Source organism: Hyaena hyaena, unplaced genomic scaffold (assembly GCF_003009895.1).
Source record: "Hyaena hyaena isolate Hyena2069 unplaced genomic scaffold, ASM300989v1 scaffold_371, whole genome shotgun sequence".
Lineage (NCBI taxonomy): Eukaryota > Metazoa > Chordata > Mammalia > Carnivora > Hyaenidae > Hyaena > Hyaena hyaena.
In genome coordinates, this window is record NW_024081003.1 from 688879 (window position 1) to 712925 (window position 24047).

At 37.5% G+C, this 24047-nt stretch overlaps 1 protein-coding gene and 1 pseudogene across 2 annotated transcripts; one reads left to right on the top strand and one right to left on the bottom strand.

The window, feature by feature from the left end:
* Nucleotides 1-1299: 1299 nt before the first annotated feature.
* CDK1 (cyclin dependent kinase 1) lies at nucleotides 1300-21028 on the bottom strand. Of its 2 annotated transcripts, none has more exons than XM_039250509.1 (8): nucleotides 20952-21028; nucleotides 18683-18744; nucleotides 11933-12089; nucleotides 10972-11095; nucleotides 8837-9007; nucleotides 7082-7245; nucleotides 6817-6958; nucleotides 1300-3726 (listed from the first exon to the last, which is right to left on the bottom strand). In XM_039250509.1, the coding sequence occupies exons 2-8, from the start codon at nucleotides 18717-18719 to the stop codon at nucleotides 3628-3630; spliced, it is 894 nt and encodes a 297-aa protein (XP_039106440.1). In that variant the 5' UTR covers nucleotides 18720-18744; nucleotides 20952-21028; the 3' UTR covers nucleotides 1300-3627. The 2 variants fall into 2 exon arrangements, with proteins under 2 accessions (XP_039106440.1, XP_039106439.1); XM_039250508.1 differs by having other exon boundaries at nucleotides 20938-21028.
* Nucleotides 21029-22649: 1621 nt separating this feature from the next.
* On the top strand, nucleotides 22650-22741 carry LOC120244145 (annotated as a pseudogene).
* Nucleotides 22742-24047: the final 1306 nt, after the last annotated feature.

Below are 24047 nucleotides of genomic sequence, written 5' to 3' on the forward strand. Positions count from 1 at the left end.
GTTGCTTCTGTTCAGTTCTCTAGAATTCTGAGATTCTAGTTGATTACTCATTAGTTGATTCTCAAAGTGTGGTCCCAGATCCATCAACATCACCTGGGAACTTGTAAAGCATATTCATTGCCACACAGGACATACTGAAACCTGGGAATAGAACATATCTGTTTTAAAAAGCTGTCCAAGAGATCCTAATGCAAACAGGAAAACCAGACCTTTAGTATTCTAAAGAAACACTAGTATAGTGATACCTTTTTTTCTCCTCAACAACTAAGTGCATGACTTGTAATACTTTCTTCTGAAGCTTTTAAGGTATCTTAGAAACTTGAAATTTAGAGGCGCCTGGGTGGCTCAGTTGGTGGAGCATCCAACTTCAGCTCAGGTCATGATCTCATGGTTGGTAGGTTCAAGCCCCACGTCGGGCTCTGTGCTGACAGCTAGCTCAAGTGCCCGGAGCGTGTTTTGGATTCTGTGTCTTGCTCTGACCCTCCCCTGCTTATGCTCTCTCTCTCTCTCTCTCTCAGAAATAAAGAAAACATTTAAAAATTTTTTTTAAAAAAAGAAACTTGAAATTTATACCAAGGCATGGGACTGAAAATATCTACTTTTGCTTCCAAATATTTCATTAAATGTCACCACATGGACTAAGAGTTCAACGTTTGCCCAATACCATTACTATCCCACCTTTGCCTTCTCTTAGATGCTATTATGTCGGAAATAGCTCTCCCTCTTCAAGATCTTTTATTTTTTATCCTTCCATCCTTCCTTCTCTTTTAGTTGTTCAATACTCTATCCATTTTGCCCCAAACTTTTAAACAATGCCCACTCTTCAGTCCAAGCACGTTCCTAATGGTCTGTCCTGTCCACATGCAAAATGACTCCATGGTCCTTATGGAACCTGACTAATTTGAATATGTCAATTATTTTAGAGATGGGACTGAAGTTGACCCTACTATGAAGTACAGTTTGCTAATGCTTTTAAGTTAAAAACGATTTTGCTAATTAAAAATTATTTAAGCCTGTTAAGCCAAGTCCCCAAAAGACCTCTTATTGGGCCGTTTTTATTAACTCAACTCTAAAATACTATATTTTAAGGGGCACCTGGGTGGCTCAGTCAGTTAAGCGTCTGACTTCAGCTCAGGTCATGATCTAATGTTTCGTGGGTTCTAGTCCCGCATCAGGCTCTGTACTGACATCTCAGAGCCTACTTCTGATTCTGTGTCTCCCTCTCTCTGCTCCTCCTCTGTTCACTCTCTTTCTCTATGTCTCAAAAATAAATACATGTTAAAAAAAATTAAAATACTATCATTTTTTAAAAAACATTTAATTTATATGCCATGTCTCCATGTAAATTAAGATTTTATTGTACATTGTGTATTAACCTCTGCATCATTACTGCTTATATATTTAAACTTAAAAAAAAATTTTTTTTAACCCTTCTGTAAAGACTCGGGACAATGCTAACATAGGACAATTGTCCCAGTGCTATGCTCAAGTATATGGAAGTCTTATATTGGTGACAAGATATATAGCTATCTCCCATCTGTCATAATATAGACTGAAACAGAAATAGAACAAATTAAAGATACCAACATGATGCCATGAAGTTTTAAGACAACGAAAACTAAGTATCATTAAACTCATCACTAACTGATAGTAACAGGCTGCATCAGAATCAGAACCAGCCTGAGGAACTTCAGAGCAAAGTTTCCTGAGATACATTTCCCAGTTTTCAACTTCAGAACTGCTCAGGATAGGACCAGAATTAGTCTCAGGTGTTTCTAGTGAACTGACCCAGAGACATGTTCCATTTTAAAATTAATTTGAAGCAACAAAGCACAAGCCAGTTTAAAATATGTGAGATGAGGGAGGACCCAATTCAGTAGCTTTCATCCAGCCACTGAAGCTGACACTTTACACACTACACAAAAGTAGGACACTCATTACAGCAATTGATCACACACACTGTTCTACGCTCTCATTTCCCTGGCCCACAAAATAAGTTCTAAATTGATGACTTATTCACTTCAAACAATTAGATTCCAAGCATCAATCACAGTGAGGTTGGATGCTGGTTCTATGAAATACACTTATCCCCAACCATTTGTAACCTTCATGTATCTATACATTACTGAGACAGAAGCACCAAGAAATATTTACTCATAAGATGCACTGAGTTTCTATTCTACATGGCAAGGAGAAGAGGTTGTGAACTACTATAGAGTTGCAATCCACAATTTGAAAAACTGATCCAGTTGAACACTTCACTTTATAGATAAGAAAACTCAAGCCTGTGGGTATGTCTTTTCACGATCTGAATTAAATCTTTTGTGTGACCTTTCATTTACCAAATTCCCAGGTGAAATCTTAACTCTTTACAATGTGGCCACAAATGACTGCCATCCCTAGATTCTGCACTCTTACTGCAGGCTGGCTTCCAACAAAGGACTAGAGTGAAGTGACCAAACCTCTCATCTTACAAATCCAACTGTCAAAGAAAGTAACCCATACTTTCTCCTACAGAGTACAAAAATTCCAAGACAATATGGATTAGGTAGATCACTCTTTACATATGCAACCAGTAATACAGGAATGCCAATTCCAGCCATAGGTAACCAGGAAGAATAGAGGGTATATGGTTAGACAACAGACAGATGTACACTAAAAATGATCAATCTTTTCGCAGATATTCCTCTTGGCTACAACAAAAAATTTAAATTATGCTCCTTATATAGGAGAATCACAATGAGCAGTATTTAACAATTCTTAAAGTTAGTGATTCTAGCTAAATACTTGTATATCAGAATTTCTAAGGCTAATAAGCAAAACTATGTCAAAATTTGCAAATAGACTTTAAGCCAGACTTGAAAGCCAAGATGAGCAGCTCCTTTGTCTAGTTATTACCTCTGATCAAGGCATAAGAATTCACTTAGACAAACAGCTTTCATAACCTACCTAAAAATAGACTAGTTCATAAATTTTCTAAACTGCTCTTCCCTGATGTGAGCAGCCCTTGATCTTTGACTGTAAAACTTAGCAAACTTTGGCATGCTCTAATGTTAGTTTTATAGGTTACTGAAAACCTCTGTAAATTTAGCATCGTTTCTCAAATCTCGATAGTTTTCTCATTCTGAATGCTTGAACATTTAGGTCACAAACTGAAATACCAGCAGAAAAATACTCATGTTTTGGCCTGTTGTACAGTTACCAGTTGGCAAGAAACTGACAAAATTTAAACAGAGCATAAAAGCATTTCAAACTTTATGAACTATGAATTTAGCACACTTTCCTAAATTTTGGTGGTTCCAACTACAGGAAAACCAGACTCTAAAAGGTCTGAGATGGTTTAAGCTAACTCAAAATTTTTCCAATTCCTGACATCAGTACTAGATTTATACTTTTATTATGGTAACAAATAGTTGTTACAGTGAGATCTATAAACATATACAGAATTATTATATTTAAATTCATATAGAACAATATTTACAATTTTAAGTTACAGTTTTGAAATCAGAAGACGAAGTACAGCTTAAGTTTACAACAAAGAAAGAGAAAAACACATAACAAAAATAGACAGAGGTAACAGTAAAAATATAACTATCTGTTTTTGATACGTAGAAACACTCAGAAAAGCTACATCTTCTTAATCTGATTGTCCAAGTCATTAAAATACGGATGATTCAGTGCCATTTTGCCAGAAATTCGTTTGGCAGGATCATAGACCAACATTTTCTGAAAGGATGGGCGGGAAGATAAAAAGAAGAAAGGTTTTTAAGAAATGAACCATAAAAAAATCTTCAAAAAGCTCTAATTTTTCTACCAATAAGTCATAAGCTAATAATTTTAATAAAAATTACTACTGAATAAACATTTCCATTAGTTCAGTAACATATTACATAAATGTCTCATCCTCTATACTTCAGCCTCTAGCTCTTATTCTTTAAATCAAGATACCTCAATAATCTTTCGGCTATAAATTATGCTTTAAGACACAAGCATTCTTAGAGAGAAATAGTTTTAAAACCAGGACATAAATTTAAGAAAGATACCTAGTTAATTATATTTACTTTGAGAATTAAATGGCCATCTGAGTTATTTACAACATTCTTGAAATGGTGGCAATTAGCTACAGTGGTTTCTAATGTAGCTTCCATCAAGTTCCAAATAAAAACAAAACCAGAGCACAATGTGTTATAAACATAGTTAAAATGACACTAAATGAATGATGGTCAAACAATCTAGGATTAAAGTTAATTCACACATAACCAGAAAAGACTGCATAAAGTTTAGTGTCGATCTTAAATTTTATCTTTAAGAAACATTAATCTTAAAGAAAATCTAATCAATAACCAGGCCAGACATACTTTTACTAACCCTTTGAGCTGCTATCACGTATCTAGCACTATATTAAGTGCTTGACACATGATCCTCAAACAAAGGTAAGTATTTGTCCCTTTTTACAATGAGGCTCAGAGGTTAAGTAAATTGCCCCAGCAATTCCTAAAGCTAAGGAGTGGTAAAGCTTAAATGTGACACCAAATCTGATGTTTTACAGTAGTGGCTCTCATCTGAGTGAGACTCTACCCCTCAGGGAACATTTGACAATGTCTGGCATTTGGCAGTTGTCACAATGGAGAGAAACATGCTACTTGCAGGTATAGGGCAGAGGACTGGCATGCTGTTAACTATCTTAGTGTACAGGATAGATCCTGATAACAAAAACTGACCCAGTCCAAGATGTCAATACTGGCTAGACTAAGGAATCATGATTTACGGTATTTGATTTTTGTTTCATTGACTGAAGTGAAATTCTTTGTATTAAAAAATTACAGAAGCTAAAAAGATATAGAAGGTCTTCTAAGTCAAATCAACAATACTGATACATAAAATATCTGAATGACAGGTAAAGCACTTGGGACTTCACTATAAGCAATTTGGAAATCTGAGCTGAATTTAGAGGCATAATGATTTATAAATTCTGAGGAGCCCAAAGACCAATTAGAAGATTTACAGGATAGTATCACAATATCACATTAGCTGAGATTCATAAAAATTCCATCTAAAAGCTTAAGATTTAGGGGGCATCTGGGTGCTCAGTTGGTTAAGTATCTGACTTCAGGTCAGGTCATGATCTCACCGTTTATGGGTATGAGCTCCATGTAGGGCTCTGTACTACGGTTCGTGGGTTCAAGCTCTGCATCGGGCTCTGTGGAGTTGTGCAACACTGGTGCAGAGCCTGCTTGGGATACTTGCTCTCCCTTCCTTATCCCTGCCTCACCCGTGCTTTCTCTCTCAAAATAAATATACTTTTGATTTCAGCTTAGGTTATGATCTCAAGGTTTGTGAGATCAAGTCCTGGGTAGGTCTTTGCACTGACAGTGAGGAGCCTGCTTGGGATTCTCTCTCTCAGCCCCACCCCCCACACGTGCACTCTCTATCAAAATAAATAAACTTAAAAAAATAAACAAATAAAAGCTCAATATTTATTTATTTTTTTTTTAAATATTTTTATTTATTTCTAGGAGAGAGACAGCGTGAGCAGGGGAGGGTCAGAGAGAGAGGGAGACACAGATTCTGAAACAGGCTCCAGGCTCTGAGCTGGCAGTCAGCACAGAAGCCGACGCGGGGCTTGAACCCACGAACCACGAGATCATGACCTAAGCAAAGTCAGACGCTCAACCGACTAAGCCACCCAGGCACCCCAAAAGCTCAATATTTAAACAGTGTTCTAAAAACAATTTTCCTGAAGCTGGCCTAGGACGATTTCTTTTATATCCTAATAGATTTTTTTTTGGTCCTATTTTTAAAGAAAACAACTATTAGCAGAGAGTAGCAATGTAGTAAACAGGATTTTTATTTTTATAGTTTGTTAATGCTTTATTTATTTTATTCATTCATTAATTTTTTGAGAGAGAGAGAGAGAGAGAATGAGTGAGCAAGCAGGGAAAAGAGGGAGAGGGAAAGAGATAATCCCAAGCAGGCTCTATACTCAGTGCAGAGCCCTAGGAGTGTCTTGATCCCAAGGATCCTTGAGTCATGATCTGAGGTGAAATGAAGAGTCAGACATGCCTCATGGATTTACAAAGAACTACATTACTCCTCCTAGCCTTCCTGATGTAGAAACAAGGCCCAAAGTGAGAAATCAGAGTTCATGCAGTAAAAGGTTTTAATAACTAAAAATATCAAGCAATAAGGAAAAACCTATGTCTAGGATAAACTAAAAATAGTAAACATCTGGGGCGCCTGGGTGGCTCAGTCGGTTAAGCTTCCGACTTCGGCTCAGGTCATGATCTCACGGTTCATGGGATTGAGCCCTGCGTCGGGCTCTGTGCTGACAGCCAGCTCAGAGCCTGGAGCCTGCTTCAGATTCTGTGTCTCCCTCTCTCTCTGACCCTCCCCTGCTCATGCGCGCGCTCTCTCTCTCTCTCTCAGAAATAAATAAAACATCAAAAATTTTAAAAAAAATAATAAAAATAAAAAACAGTAAACATCCAGGACAAAAAGGTAGAAAGGAAGGCCATTACACATCAGCAACTTAAACAATAAAGGTATACTAACCCTGGCCTTGCTTTCAGAGCATCTACAGCTACCTAGGATTAAAAAACCAAACAAATAACATCTAATGCTGAATCCTTCTCTCAAAATCACTAACGTTTCTTGGTAACTAAAATGAAGCTAGTAATATAACAAACATTAACAGTCATAACAGCTATGTGCCTGGCTCAATATACATTGGCTTTCTTTCTATTTTCCAGGTAAAAGAAAGGAACTGAATACATTCAGAATCAATAATGTTGAAATCAGTATAAAGGGTCTTCTTACCGACAGCAGATCCAAGCCATTTTCATCCAAGTTTTTGACATGGGATGCCAGACTTCCTGGTTTCCACTTGGGAAATGTATTCTTATAGTCCTGTAAAGATTCCACTTCTGGCCACACTTCATTATTGGGGGTGCCCAAAGCTCTAAAAAACCACAGCAAAACAAAAAAATTATTAAAGCATACATATAATCTTATTGTTACATACATGTTGCCTTTATTATTTCATTTGAAAATTCTTAAAAGCTTAAATATATGGCAAAAATACCTGAAAATTCTGAAGAGTTGATCAATTTCTGAATCCCCATGGAAAAGTGGTTTCTTAGTTGCTAATTCTGCAAATATGGTGCCTATACTCCAAATGTCAACTGGAGTTGAGTAGCGAGCTGACCCCAGCAGTACTTCTGGAGATCTATACCAGAGTGTCACTACCTGTAACAAAGGAAATTTTTACAATGAATAAAGGCAGTGCATTAAATATCTAAATATAAACATTTATATTTCAGGACTGTCCTTTAGAAAGTTCCATTAATTACTCTGATAATATCGTTTGTCAATTAACTATACACAATATACTAAATAGAAGATACGTATTTCATTTCTATTCATTAGGTTTAAAAACACTATAAAAATATACCAGCTCTTTTCTTGCTTTTTAAATCATTAGAGGAAAAGGTTTTAAAAAAAAAAAAAAATCAAGATAGCATTCACTTTTCAAAACAAAAAAGCCACTTGATAATGAATCAAGGTGGCACTGTACAAATGCATGTATACTGCTTATGTGCTAAAAATAAAAACATAAGTCAGGGACTCCTGGGTGGCTCAGTCAGTTAAGCGTCCAACTCTTGATTTCAGCTCAGGTCAGGATCTCAAGCCCTATAAGGAGCTTCTCTGCCCCTCTTCCAGTAGCACTTGCTCGTGCTCTGTCAAAATGAACTTTAAAAGATAAAAACATAAGTCAAATAATAGTGGTCTAGGGCTAATCTATTATTTTACTCTCTATAATTTGTCACGATGGTAAAAATATCATCTCTAACTTAAGCATCTGTTTAAGTCAATGAAAACCAAAAAATCTTTATACAGCCACAGGAAAAATGATAAAAAGTCAAGACATCTAACCAAATGACCACTGTTCTAAGTTTTGATTTGGAGAGAAGTCTTTGAGCTCAGGGATAGACAACCCCACAGAAGACAGCTTTCCAGAAGCTCTTTACTATACAATTCAATATTCCCTTTCTCTCCAGAAGTAACAAATTTAGTGCCACGTAATCTGTATTAACACTGACAAAACCTGATTAAATCTAGTAGCTTCTAAATGTCTCTGAAACAGTAACCCTTAGGTTACAAAACAAAACAAAAACAAAAAATCCCTCTTCCAACCAATTTGATTGTGTACTAGAGGATCCAATCAGGAGACAAAAACCACACAGGATTTGCATAGGTAAATTTTACTAAGGATACCTAACTGAGAGGGTTAGAATAAAGAGACTAACAAGAAATAATAATTCTTTTTTTTTTTTTAATTTTTAATGTTTTATTTATTTCTAGGAGAGAGACAGACAGCGTGAGCAGGGGAGGGTCAGAGAGAGAAGGAGTCACAGACTCTGAAACAGGCTCCAGGCTCTGAGCTTGCAGTCAGCACAGAGGCCGACGCGGGGCCCGAACCCACGAACTGCGAGATCATGACCTAAGCGAAAGTCGGACGCTCAACCGACTAAGCCATCCAGGCGCTCCAAGAAATAATAATTCTTAGGACTGTAGCAAGAGTAACCCCTTCCTCCTGCAGTGCCTCTCCAGCACCATCCACGGAAATCACATCTGCTGACAAACAAATAGTATTTAAAGGTCTCAGTTAGATTTTTACATAGCATGCAGTGAAGGGTGCGTGTGGAGCTGAGAGGCAATAAATTAATACTGCAGAATGGAAACCTTTACTATTTCTTTCTTGACTTAATGAACAAATAAAGTAAACAATCCAGCAATCACACATACTCGAAAGCACAAAAACCACTATTCTACATACCTCATGTGTATATACTCTAATAGGTATTCCAAAGGCTCTGGCGAGGCCAAAATCAGCCAATTTAATTGTTCCTTTGTCATCAATCAATAGATTTTGAGGTTTCAAGTCTCTGTGCAGAACTCTTCTGGAGTGGCAAAACACAATCCCTTGTAGGATTTGGTACAAGTAACTCTGGAAGAAGAAAATAGAAGTTAGAAACTTAACTGTACCACATAATGATTTTCTAAATAATCTTGGTGGGTTTCTTTCAAAGATATAAGAAAAGTATAATGCAGGTAAACAACTACCACAAAAGGTTTCAGGCCACTTGAGACTAGCAAGCAGCCATTTGAGGGTGGGAAGCCCATTGATATGCAAAGATATTCAGAACTTAGTCTTCTACTATTTTTCATCACTCATTCTTAAGTCCTAATTAGCTTTCTGTACAGAAAGTTTTTAAAACTTTTATCTATATACTTATAACAACTCTATTTTTATTTTGAATAAGGTTTGTCCATCTCTATTTCTTATCATTACATATTCCTTTCCTTTTTGGAAACACTGGTCACAGATTTCAAAAGAAATAACAAACATATAATGATTATATATTTAAATATAAACAACTGTAACATGCTATTTATTAGTTCAGAGAAAAGTATTATACAAGTGTTACCAAGACAATGCAATTGTCATTTGAAGCAACATAAATATTACAGAAATTAAAGTATACATAGTAACAGTATTGAATTTTTATAAAGTTCAAAATTATAAAATAATACATAAAATCAACTGTTGGAACAAATGGCTAACCATATGGGAAAAAAAAATTAAGAGCACTAGTTCTTTATACCAAAATAAAACTTTGATCCATCCACACAATTTAAAAACAAAAGGGGGGGAGGGTATGGCAACCTACTAAAAAATACTGTCAAGTATTGTTCTAACATACATGATGTTTGAGTGATGAATTAAGACATATAAGCTAACATCCAAAAGTCATGTACAAGACTTAAATATATTATAAAAATTATTGGGGCGCCTGGGTGGCTCAGTCAGTTCAGCGTCCAACTTCAGCTCACGTCATGATCTCACGGTTCGTGGTTTGAGCCCCACGTTGGGCTCTGTGCTGACAGCTAGCTCAGAGCCTGGAGCCTGCTTCAGATTCTGTGTCTCCCTCTCTCTCTGGCCCTCCCCTGCTCATGCAGTCTCTCAAAAATAAATAAAAACATTAAATAAAACATTAAAAATTTAAAAAAAATTATTAATGGTATATGCCAGAAAAACAAAAGAAAAAAGGAATAAAGGGAAGGGAATATTATCAACATGTCAGCAAAAAAGAACTGTAGAGAATAGTGAAAAAATATCCTAACAGAAACATCAATGAAGATGTTTATAAATGGCTAAAAAATGAAAAATTATTAAATGAGATAGAAAATGATAATATGCCTTTTCCACATAATGGACTGATAAAATATTTAAAAGATTAATAAAACTAGGTACCAAAACAATAACTGTTACCCACCACAATGAGTAAACTGAGTCTTTGAAGGGCAACTGGCACTATCAGGATTTTAAATGTAAATAAACACCTTCAACCCATTGATTCAAGTTATAAGAACTTATACACAAAGTTGACATACCAGTGTCTGTAAGACTATTAAAAAACTAACAGTGGCTACCTACCTCTGGGAAGTGGTAGGGTAGAGTTAGTATAAAGATAAGACATGTCCACTTTATACACTTCAGTGCTTTTAAAAAAATTATACATTTATAATTTAACTGAAACGTCTATAATAAATTAACCAAAACATTCAAAACCAGAATAAAATAAAAACACTTTGCCATCATTACCTTACCACAAGCCTTTGTTACATTGTTTCACAAATATCTGATGGTCAAATAAAAGACCAAAATAGCCTAGCTTCCAATAATGGAATAAATACCTACTGATTTTGTTACCTCAGGCACTACTTTTCACTCTACAACTAGAAGCACTATCTAGTAATTAAAGGGGTAAAAATCTAATCTAGACTGTGGAAGAAAAATCTTCCTAGTTCTACTTCCTAACACTTTTTCCAAAGATTTTCCCCCAAAACATAAAGAATAGACCTTTTACACTCACAGTGCGTAAATACTAATAAAATTAAGCTTCTTACCTTAACAAGTGAAGATTCCATGAACTGACCAGGAGGGATGGAATCTAAGTATTTCTTGAGATCCATGGAAAGGAATTCAAAGATGAGATATAACCTGGAATCTTGCATAAGCACATCTTGAAGACTGAAGAACAAAACAATTATGTAAAAAAAAAAAAGCCTACCAAATATTTTTTACCTCTCATAAAATAAAACCTCATAAATTTAACAGTGGCTATCACAGAAAGTGAAGCTCTTAAATTTTCTGTAACAACACAAAGTACATACTGTTTTGTGAAAGATGAGATGGTAGCTTCCCTAGTAATGAAAAGCTCACTAAACTAGAATTTGAGAAAAGGACTCTGAGGACAGCAACTGAAAATTAAGTAATATCATATATAAAGAAGGTACTGTCAAACCACTTCTATTACAAAAGAACATTTCTAGATTGACTATTTGTTGCTCAGAGCTTGTTTTTTTCATTGAAGTAAATTACAGAAATAAAATTTAAAATTTACTAGGAACCCTTAACAGTTGCTCACTATCTCCAGTCCCAGAAAAATGCAATTAATTAAACCCTACATTGGCCTGTTAGGAAACATTCCCCAACACCAGTCCAAATACTTAAAAAGAAAAAAAAAGACACTTCTTTTTCATCTGACCTGGCCACCTGTCTTAGCACTCTAAGAGGTCTTCAAGGACCAAAGCTCAGATTGGGATAGGTGATAACAGTAACGGTCTGTGAAAAAGGGCTTTTTTCTCCCTTGGGCGGGTTTACCTTGAATATTCAGCCCCCAGTACTAATCTCTTTATCACTCTGCTCCTGTTTTAACAGCCCATTTTTCCTAGGCCTGGCATACCCAATTAACAAAAATAGGGTTCTCTTCTGCTCAGCAATTAGACCAGATATTAAGCAAATGTAAAAATTTCCACATTGAAATTCACACTTGCGGAAAATGGTTTAAATTCAGATATACCATACCTGACTATATTTGGATGACGAAGTTCTTTTAATAGAGAAATTTCCCGAATTGCAGTACTAGGAACCCCTTCCTCTTCACTTTCTAGTCTGATTTTCTTCATGGCTACCACTTGACCTGTAGTTTTGTGTCTACCCTTATACACAACTCCATAGGTACCTGAAATAGACAAAGTAAATGTCTACTATACAATACCCTCCACAAACTAAGATTTTACAAAATGACTAACCTCATAAAAGTCACATGATAGAAATGTCTACTGTGACCAGATAGGAATTATCATACTCAATGATACTCTCTCATCACTTCCAAAAAGAAACTGAACGTAACTACAACCTATCACATCTATAGATTAGAAATAAAATTCTTGTAGTCATCACAATTTTCCCATACATGTAAAAAACAATTTCCCAGCACATTTTAGTGAAGAAAACAAATCCTCTGCAGATTGGAATTTATCTCCTTTCAAATATCCCATCTAACAATAAACCAGGCATAAAATACAGGGTGAAGATTTGGGCTGAGGAGTTAACAGGAGTCACTGTGACACTTTCAGAAAACTCTGTATAGACTGCTTTATGCATGTTCAAATATATACTCAACCCTCATCTAAAAAAGAACAGGGCTAACATATTTTATTAAATATTTATTAAATCTGGGGCACCTGGGCGGCTTAGTCAGTTTAGCATCTGACTTTGGCTCAGGTCATGATCTCAAGATTCGAGAGTTTGAGCCCAGCATCAGGCTCTCTGCTCTCAGCACAGAGCTTGCTTTGGATCCTCTGTCCCTGCCCCCTCCCCCGCTCTCTCTGCCCTTCCACTGCTCATGCTTTCTCTCTCAAAAATAAACATTAAAAAATATATATTTATAAAGTGTATTAAAGTTCACAATTTCTACTATATAGCAGGAAGGCCTCCCACTCATTCTGAAGTTAACAAGAACACTGATTCAGATATATAGTCTTTTTTTTTTACATCAGAAATCTGTTGGATTTCTTTTTATTATTTTTTTAATGTTTATTTATTTCTGAGAGCGAGAACGAGCGAGCGCATGAGCAGGGGAGGGTCAGAGAGGGAGATACAGAATCTGAAGCAGGATCCAGGCTCTGAGCGGTCAGCACAGAGCCGATGCGGGGCTCGAACCCACTACCGTGAGATCATGACCTGAGCCAAAGTCGGACGCTTAACTGACTGAGCCACCCAGATGCCCCGGGTATACAGTCTTTAGATAAGGAGCAACAGTGTCAATATAAGGGATCCTGGGTAGGGGAAGAGTGGGTACAGAAGACAGAAGGGGCAGTATTAAGGGAGGCGGATTAGTTGATTTTAAAAGGTTCACATAAAGAACACATTTAGTCCCCAGATAAAGTGCTTTTTAAAAATAGGGTGGGAGGGGTGCTTGGCTCAATCGGTGAAACATGTGACTCTTGATCTTGGGGTCATGAGGTCAAGTCCTCTGATAGGTGTGGAGCCTACTTAAAATTAAAATAAGTAGGAGCACCTGGGTGGCTCAGTTAGTTAGGCATCTGACTTCAGCTCAGGTCATGATCTCTCAGTTTGTGAGTCTGAGCCCCAAGTGGGGCTCTGTGCTGACAGATGAGAGCCTGGAGCTGGTTTCAAATTCTGTGTCTCCCTCTCTCTCTCTCTGCCCCTTGCCTGCTCACGCTCTCTCAGAAATAAACAAACAAATTTTTTTTCAAATTAAAATAAACAAATAAAATCTTAAATATAATCTTTAAACTGGGACTGGAAAATTTAGGGAGATCCTGAACCCCTGGGCTAGACATCAAATTTTGCTGAATAACTTATTATTTTTTTGTAACATCAGTATAACTTGACAAGTGATTAGAGAACATTTTCCTAAGGAGATCTATTCCATAGTTTTTACCAGTTTCTCCATAGGTAGCAATATTTTTACAAAGGCTAAGAACCACTATCAAATTATCTACTGGCCTAATTAGATTATTAGGGATGGTTTAGCCAGTGGCAAAAACTTTGTTATATAAACTTTGTTCTAATTTTGTTTTAAGATTTTATTTTTGAGTTAATTCTGACACCAAACATGGGGTCCGAACTCACAACCCTTATATAAATCCAGAGTTGCATGCTCTACCAAGTGAGCCAGCCAGGAGCCCCTAGTTTTGTTTTAAAGAGAAATTCTAGGGGTGCCCAAGTGGCTCAGTTAACCGGACTCAGGTCACGATCTCATGTTTGTTGAGTTTGAGCCCCACATCAGGTTCTGTGCTACTGGCTTAGAGCCTGGAGCCTGCTTTGGATTCTGTGTATGTATCTTTCTCTCTGCCCCTCCCCCATTCACAGTCTGTCTCTCAAAAATAAAGATTAAAAAAAAATTAAAGGAGATCCTGGGTGTCTCAGTGGGTTAAGCGCCCGGACTTTGGTTCAGGTCATGATCTCATGGTTTGTGAGTTCAAGCCCCGCTTCAGGCTCTGTGCTGTCCGTGCCTGCTTCAGATCCTGTGTTTCCCTCACTCTACTCCTCCTTCAGCTTCTGTCTCTCAAAAAGAAATAAACATTAAAAAAAAATTTTTTTTTTAATTCTATACAACAGTGGGTCTTCCTAAATACTGGTGTCGTTTTAAAGACATAATCTGTCTAAAAAGCCATGTTATATTATTTTGATTAAATTTGTATTAACCATGACTCTTGGACAACCAAAGTCATTATATTTTAAAAAAAACCCAATTTTATGGATCTTCACAACCATGTTTAAAAGTTGGTAACTTTCTGTATACTTATAACCTTTCCATCTTTTGGACATAAATTATACTTGTATCAAAAAACACAAAAGTCAGAAACACAAACATCTGACACATTGTTAAAGCAGACTCACAAAGACTCATCATTTGCATAATGTAGTACAACAAGCAGTTAATTGTAAATTCGAGATAATTTTTTCCCCTAATATTCTTTGTTTCCTTCAAGTGTACAACCTCATCGAGGCCTAAAATTTATTCATAACAACTAATTAACTTATAGCCAACACTTAGTATTTACTTAATTTTAGAAATCACAAGTGCTCTGTCTCTCTGTCTCTTTTTGAACCATTACCCCTCTTATAACTGCTGGTACAGAGCTCTAATTAAACAGACCAGAATGATTCTACTAGGTCATCATCAAAAATTATTTATAAGATGCATGGTAAGTACTCTGAAATGAATTAAACATTATTAAATTTTCAAAAATGGTAGTTACAGTCAAATTATGGAGACTCTAAATGCTAAGCAAAAAACCTTTAACACATTTGAAATGAAATGCAGGATACTGACCAGATCTTCAGAAGATACATGCAAAAGTATTAGAAGTAAGACAAATAGTTGGAGAGAGGGAGGGAGGCAAACCATGAAAGACTCTTGAATGCAGAGAACAAACTGAGAGTTGATGGGGTGGCAGAAAGGGGAAGGGGGGAGATGGGCATGGGATGAACGCTGGGTGTTATATGGAAACCAACCTGACAATAAACAATTTAAGAAAAAAAAAAAGAAAAGACGACACATCTGCAGCCACTCTGGACAACAGTAGGAAGGTTCCTCAGAAAGTTAAAAATAGAACTCTCCTACAACCCATCAATTACACTACTAGGTATTTGTCCAAAGAATACAAAACTGCTGATTTGAAGGGGCACGTGCACACCAATGTGTATAACAGCAGCACTATCAACAATAGTCAAAGTATGAAAAGAACCCAAATGTCCATCAACTGATGAATGGATAAAGAAGATGTGGTACACATATGTACAACAAAATATCACTTGGCAATGAAAATGAATGAAATCTTGCCATTTTCAACAACGTGGATGGAACTAGAGTGTATTATATTAAGTGAAAGAAGTCAAAGACAAATATGATTTCACTCATATGTAGAACTTAAGATACAAAACAGATGAACATAAGGGAAAAAGAAGGAAAAATAGGACAAAAGCAGAGAGGGAGGCAAACCTCAAGAGCCTCTCAAATACAGAGAACAAACTGAGGGTTGTTGGTGGGGTGCTAGGTGGTGGGAAGGGCTAAAAGGGTGAAGGGTATTAAGGAAGACACTTGCTGGATGAGCACAGGGTGTTATATGTAATTGATGAATCAGTAAATTCTATTCCCCAAATTATTATGACACTACGTTAACGAACTTGGATTTAAATTAAAACGAAGAAGTAGTAAAGCACTTCACTACAACTTACTTTACACTGGTCAAAAGAAAAACAATATGCTAAAACACACAGATAATAAAGTAAATGTGGCAAAACTAACATCTTGGTAAAAGGTACTACAGGTTCATTAAATTTCTTTCAACTTCTCTGTATGTGTGGAAATAAAATAAAAAATTGAGGGAAAGAAATTTAACTTTTCAAATCAGTACTTTAATGTCAGAATTTGACCACGTATCTGGCAAAAAGCAAAAGAATGTAGTGTGTGAAAGAGATCTTCTAGGCTTTAAATTATTTGTACAATTTATTTTTCAAAAACAATGTCCACCACGTAACCCAAAACTGCCAGGCACTGGAGTAGTCAAGACAATCCAAGGCAGAAAAAGAAACACAGGAAACAACACTAAGGAAAACAGATGTTATTATCAAATATTTGAGTATCTCCAATAGTGCTGGATACTACTGCCAGGCACTATTCCAACAGTTGTGAACAAGACAAAATCCCAAACCTCATAAGGCTTATTTCCAGTGTAGCAAAGAAAAAGGACATTAAGGATAACAAAAAGGAAACTACAAAATGCACTTAGACTAGAACAATGAGATGAAAGAGAAGGCAGCAGAGTGGCTTCCAGGGTGAAAGAATTGCCATTGCCAAAGGTCCAGAGGTCAAAGAACAAGGCATATGTGAAGACAACATGCAGAAGGATTGGGGAGGCTTGTAACTCTCGTAAATAGACCACCTTTGAAATTATGCTATGAACCGCTTCTATCTGTAGTAATAATTACAGTACCTTTCTCAAAAGTCAAATCTGTAGTCTCCTACGTGTTAGGAGTTCCAGAGTTTTAAAGAAAACCACATTTACACAAAAAGAATGCCTCTTTTTATTCCAAACTAAAAATCAGAACTCATTAAATTCTCTAGAGATTTAAGAAAAACTCAAAAGCAGAAACCATTAAATCCATTAATCAAACTTATTTTTAACTCAGAAACAAGACTAACTTAGTTTACCAGGTGTTAATAAAGTATCTAAGGGATTTTTTTCAAAAACCATATAACATTTGTAAGTTAAGAACAAGAATCAATCTCTAACCCAACCACCACCCAAACTTATCATTAGTATCTTACTAAATTCTTTCCAGTAACCTGCCCTTGGCTTTTTAGTAGTACTCCTTGTACAAGTACAGTTTTGGAGAACACTAAAAATATACTAGTTGGAAATGTCCCTCAAACAGAACCTACATATATAGGGGTGCCTGTGTCGATTGAGTGTCTGACTTTTGATTTCAGCTCAGGTTGTGTATTTTTTCACAGTTCCTGGAATTGAGTCATATCAGTGCAGAGCCTGCTTAGAATTCTCTCTCCCTCTTTCTTCCCCTCCCCGGCTCATGCTCTCAAAAATAAAAAAATTTGAAGAAATTAAAAACAACAAAAAAAAAACCTACATAAGTTGGACCCTATAGTACAAGTTGTACCATTTATTCCTGTAGAATTTAGAATGTTAATACCAAGACTTTTATATAGAAACAGATATTCTTCGGGTGCCTGGGCGGCTCAGTCGGTTAAGCGTCTGACTCTTGATTTCAGCTCAGGTCATGATCTCAGGGTTCATGGGTTCAAGCCCTGCATAAGGCTCTGATGCTGGGAAAGTGGAGCCTGCTTGGGATTCTCTCTCCCTTGTGCTTCTCCCTCATTTGCATATTCTCTCTCCCTCTCTCTCAAAAATAAAACTTTAAAAATTAATAAAAATAAACTTAGATATTATGTTGGGGGGAAAAAAAGGCAAAGGGTTATTTTTACCCATCACTTATGCCATATAAACATTCTTTAAAAACCTTAATCAGGGGCGCCTGGGTGGCTTAGTCGGTTAAGCGTCCGACTTTCGCTTAGGTCATGATCTCGCGGTTCGTGGGTTCGAGCCCCGCGTCGGGCTCTGTGCTGACTGCCAGCTCAGAGCCTGGAGCCTGTTTCAGTCTGTGACTCCCTCTCTCTCTGACCCTCCCCTGCTCATGCTGTCTCTCTCCTAGAAATAAGTAAAACATTAAAAAAAAAAAAAACCTTAATCAAAGTACTCCAGAAAGGGAATGAATAATTATATACAAGAGTTACTGGTTCTTAAGTATGTAAACATGACAGGTCATTTAAATCTAGGGAAACGAGATAGAAAACTTACTTAAATTGGTTTAATACCCTATCACACCAGCTTAGAAAGTTTAGGTAAAAATATTTATCTTAAAAATAATTGTAGGGGACTAAAAGTATACTCTTAAACCTAATTCTACTTACTGCCCTAACCTCTCCCAACACACATAGGAGTGATCAACAGTCTTCTCAAATTACAAATATTGTTTTAAGTGTTTCAAATTTAAGATTATTGGGGGAAGAGGTTGCCACGTAATCATATCAGAATAATTTCAATTCTCTTGAATATGGACATTTTTGTGTTTAAGTTACCATGTAGAGAACATATAATAAATGCACATTAGCACAAGAGACCATAAAGATTTGACTTAAATATTTACATGTCTTCATGTCACAGATGTTATTAGCATTACTAAATCATTTTTTAAAACTTGTATGTTATTAAAAACACTCACCTTCTCCAATTTTCTCTATTTTGGTATAGTCTTCCATAGTTAATCAGTAGATAGGGTAGATTCTAAAATGAGAGGAAAAACTAATTTGATCACATGATCACATGTCACTAACTCAAAAGGTGGTTTTAAGTTTATAATGAGATACAATGTGTAAAGTATTTTCCACAGTCTCTAACACAGTATTTATTTTCTATAAATATTAGTTATGTTAAAACAACACAGGGGCACCTGGGTGGCTCAGTCAGTTAAGTGTCCACCTTTGGCTCAGGTCATATCATGGTGAGTTGAGCCCCAGGGCAGGCTCAGTGCTTGCTGACAGCAAAGAGCCTGCTTGGCATTCTCTCTCCCTCTCTCTCTGCCTCTCCCACACTCATACTCACATGAGTATTCTTGCTCGCAAAAATAAATAAACATAAAAAAAAAAAAAAACTTACAAAGGAAAGGACTTCTGCAATTAAGATTTTCCCACCTTTTTAAGCTCTTAAAATATCGAAGTATTTGTGTATCTTAACCAGTGTATTACTTGCTTCTTCCAAACAAATTAACACTCAAATTCAGACATCAACTTATCTATAAGTCCCAAACAAAAACCAAAAGTATGTTTTCTTTACATAAGACCCCTAAGAAGTACCAGTGTGTGCTACTTATACACCCAAACATTTTCACAAATAATATTTGGCTGAATTTGTATTACTTTATATTTTTTTGAAGATAATTCAAAAAGAACAGTTTTTAAAGACACAAGTAGTGAGATGCCTGGATGGCTCAGTCAGAAGAGCGTGCAATTCTTGATCTTGGGGTTGTGTGCTCCAGTCCCATGTTGGAAAGAGCACATTTCTCTCTCACTCACACTCACACACACACACACTGGGTGCAGAGATTACCGAAAAATCTTAAAACAAAACAAAACAAAAAAAACACCAGTAGGGAGCTAATGTGGTCACACTGCTCACCCATTAGCAAGACTGTTTAAATGTCAGCTAAAATGCTGACAAGGAGACACTCAAGACTTCACAGCTGAGAAGTTTGACAATGAAACCTAACTTCAGAAGCCCAAAGCATAATTATCTTTTCTAACACACTCATCACTGATTAAGATCATATATGTAAAGATCACTGAGTAACTTCTATTTCTCACATTCATCTTCAAAATCATTCCAGAAGTAGAGACAAATCTTTGTAACTGAACAAAAAAATTGCATATTGCTATGAGTGCCAATCTTAAATATTTTTATTTTAATTTTACAAAATGGCAATAATTAGGGTAATTGCCTTTCCCACAATATCCAGATTTAATTAATCTAATGAACAATAAAATTGTTGGGCTCTCTTTGAACAAATAACTAAACATTCAATTTCAGAGTTGGGTTTAATTACCCTCCCTCCATTTTCCTGTTGTAACAATTTAAAATAAAGGATGCAACTTTAAAATGTCTACGGAATGACTCCTGGGGCTCCGTACTATTAGCAGCTCGATGGAAAATACCAATGGCTTTATCTCCTATGCACAGATATCTCCAGGTCTTTAAAGGAAGCGGAACGTGCATATTGCCAACTCTAGTATTAAATAAAAATACTAACACACATTATTTATATCTATATCTCGGCATTTCTTAGCTTTCCATTTTGCATTGTACAGAACAGCCACCAAGCATTAAAAAAAAAAAATACCCTCTGGCTCTATGCCTCAGGCCAAGTGATTTTAAACGCCTCGGGTGCACACGGGCCGTGGGCACCAAGGCAAACCCGAGAAGGCCCACTAGTTAGTTCTTGCGATCCGTGTCCCAGACCAGCCCGGGTTTGGGAACCCGCGTGGGCTTCAGGCCCAAGTGCCGTCTGGACTTCCGCCCCTGGAGGCCAGAGCAGGGCCGAAGACGGAGCCTGGCATTCCGCGTCGTCGAACCAATGCAAGGGTCTGGCTTCAGCCGAGACCCGGAAGCCTCTTCAGCCAGGTCGGCAACTTTTTCCTGGAACAGCCGACCGCGACCCCAGAATGCAACTCCGAGGCCAAGGCAGCCCCCTCCCCAATGTACGTCCGCCAGGTCTGGGCTCCCGTGAGCCTTCCTGGAAAGCCGGCGCCAGGCCCGGACGCCCGAATGAAGGCCCGGCCCGGCCTCCACAGGCCCGGCCCGGCCCCGCGCAGACCCCTGCTGCCCAGCCCGGCCTCCTAATACCGCCCGGTTCCTCAATACTCCTTCTCTGGAGCCTACGAGACGGCCCCCGCCGCGCAGACTCCCCGTAGGCATGACCCCGACCTCAGCAACTCTACCCGGCTTATTATCCCGCGACGAAAGCGGCTGCGGCTACCACGTCGGCGTCGCTCCCGCCTCAACTTCCAAGGGCCAGCTTTGGAGTTAAGTGCGAGCTGTTTCAAACTCACCGCGCTAAAAGGTCCGGAGCTCACCAATCAGATAGCCCGTAGACTTTCAAAGGAGCCAATCGGAGCCCAGCCACGCTTGGGCGGGCCTTCCCGGGTGGCTAAAGCGCGAAAGAAAGTGGAAACGGCGGCCGGAGAAAAAGCAGGAGGGCGGGCGCCAACTGAGTCTGAGCGCAGGCGCTTTCATTCAGAGTGTCGTCCTACTGTTTCTAGTAGTCAGAAATCTACTGTTCACCCTGGGTCCTGTATTTCCTCTTACAGTATTGGCAAAATAAAACGTATCGCACTCAAAGTGATTCTACATTTACATTCAATTTCCATTACTTTCATTTACAATACTTAAAACTAGTGTATATTTATGTTTTTCTAAGTGGGTGATTTTCCAGTTAGGCCAAAAGAGGAGGAGCACATTTCACATACATGTATATTGTATACATGACCGTATATATATGTAGTCTACACATATATATTACTTCACTTTGTAAAATGTTTAATGTTTTATTATTTAAAATTATATTTATTTAAAAATTAAAACCAGGGGCGCCTGGGTGGCTCAGTTAGTTGAGCGTCCGACTTCATCTCAGGTCATGATCTCACTGTAAGTAGGTTGGAGCCCTGCGTCGGGCTCTGCGCTGACAGCTCAGAGCCTGGAGCCTGCTTCGGATTCTCTGTCTGCCTCTCTGCCTGCCTTTCCCCTGCTCATGCTCTGTCTCTCTCTTTCAAACATAAACATTAAAATTTTTTTTAATAAAAAAGTAAATTCACGTCATCATCATCATCATTAAATACACACATATGTACATACATACATACATAATTAAAACAGGGGCGCATGGGTGGCTTAGTCAGTTAAGGGTCTGACTTAGACTTGGTGAGTTCGAGCCTTTCATGGGCTCTCTGCTGTAAGCACAAAGACTGATTTTGGATCCTTTGTCTGCCTCCCTCTCTGCCCCTCCCCCATTTGCTCTCTGTCTCTCTCAAAATAAATAAATAAAACGAAAAAAAGTTAATTAAAAATTTAAAATTAAAAACAAAATTTTACATTTTTAAGTTTTAAAATATTTTCACATCATAATTTTAGTTTTTTAAACACAAAAATTCACAATTCCATGAAAGAAAAAAGAGAAATCTAAGTTATATTTTAAATAATCCAGTATCCAAAACTATCTCTTTCATTGCCCTCCACCATATCCTTAAGAGAGATTTCTGCACCTGAACTTTCTTTAGGTCTTATTAAAGAAAATAAGAGTAAAATAGAACTAGGAATAATAAGAGTTCCTTAGTAAGGATTTCTCTTTGGCCTACCCTTAATGGGATGTAGAACTGTGAACTCTACAAATATGTATTAGAAGATTCAGACTTCGGGGTGCCTGAGTGGCACAGTCACTTGAACGTTAGACTCTTGATTTAAGCTCAGGTCAGGATCTGGGGGTATGTGAATTCAACCACCAGGTAGGGCTCTGCACTGGCAATGAAGAGCCTGCTTGAAATTCTGTTTCCCCCTCTCTCTCTCTCTGCCCTGCATGTACACCTTCTCTTTCAAAATAAATAAATAAACTTTAAAAAAAAAAAACATAAAACCCAGATTAGATGCTCTTATAGGCAGCACATACACTAAAATTGGAATGACACAGAGAAGATTAGCCTGGCCCCTGGGCAAAGATGACACATTCCATATTTTAAAAAGAAGAAGCAGCAGTCCCAGATTAGGGTAAAGAATAGAGGTTGTACATCACATGCATTTAAGTGTTTAGTACCTTTTCACACAGTGAGCAGCACCTGTCATCTGACACTATTTGTGGTACAAATGTACAGCCTTGAAAATTTTGTGCTCCTAGGTGACGGAGTCAGAGCATGGTATTCACAGTGGAGGTAGGGGATTGTGAAATCTCTGCCTGAACCTAAGAACTTTTAAAACTTATTTTAAAAATCTTAAATTCACATTTTAAATGAAGACTGACTACCCCAGAGAAGGCTCTAGGGAAGAAGACTGTTCTCTGCCAGTTCATGGTACTGATTTTAATGAGTGCATGTATATATATTTCTCTCTGGGAAGCCTCAGCAAGGCATTCATTTTATAGCATCTAAAAACAGCTGGTAATTCATTATAGCCATTTTACATTCAGCATAAAGAAGACCACAAGCTTCTACAGCTGTGATGCTAGATTTTTCAATTTAACTCGATTATCTTTGTTTTTAAAACTTCAGGGGGTATTGTAAATTCATGCTATCATTGCGGCAAATACAGTTTATTAATTATTTTGGCCAACTTATATTCAGTGTCTCTAAAGGTCTTTCCAGACACAAAATTAATCAATACAATTCCTGCTCTAGGTGGTGAAAGCAGAAGAACACATGATTACTTAGAACTGTATTCTGGCATTTATGTTGTAATTTATGCTATAAAGTGAAATGAGAACATAAAGTGGGAGATTACGAATTTGAACAGAGGAAGGGACATTTATTGGAGAAAGAATTGTGGGGCAGGGCTTCCAAGCAGAGGAAATTCCTTGAGGAAAGCACTGAAAGTCAGCCCAGGTAATTCAGTGCTGCCATTGTAGGATGGAGGGGGTCTGCAGGTGTTAATCAGGGAAGGGAGTTTGGAATCAGAATCCTGAAGAGCCTGAACACTGTTGTAAGAGGCTACACAGGAGAGGAACACAACTATTTCAGAACCATTTTTGGGGGGCACCTGGGTGGCTCAGTCGGTTAAGCGTCCAACTTCGGCCCAGGTCATGATCTCACGGTTTGTGGGTTTGAGCCCCATGTCGGGCTCTGTGCTGACAGCTAGCTCAGAGCCTGGAGCCTGTTTTAGATTCTGTGTCTCCCTCTTTCTCTGGCCCTCCCATGCTCATACTGCCTCTCTCTCTCTCTCTCAGAAGTAAATAAGACATTAAAAAAAAAAAGAATCATTTTTGACATGCTATGAAAAAAGAACAGAAGAGGATAGGATGAAAAGGCATGTGATCCAAAAAATTTCATATTTAT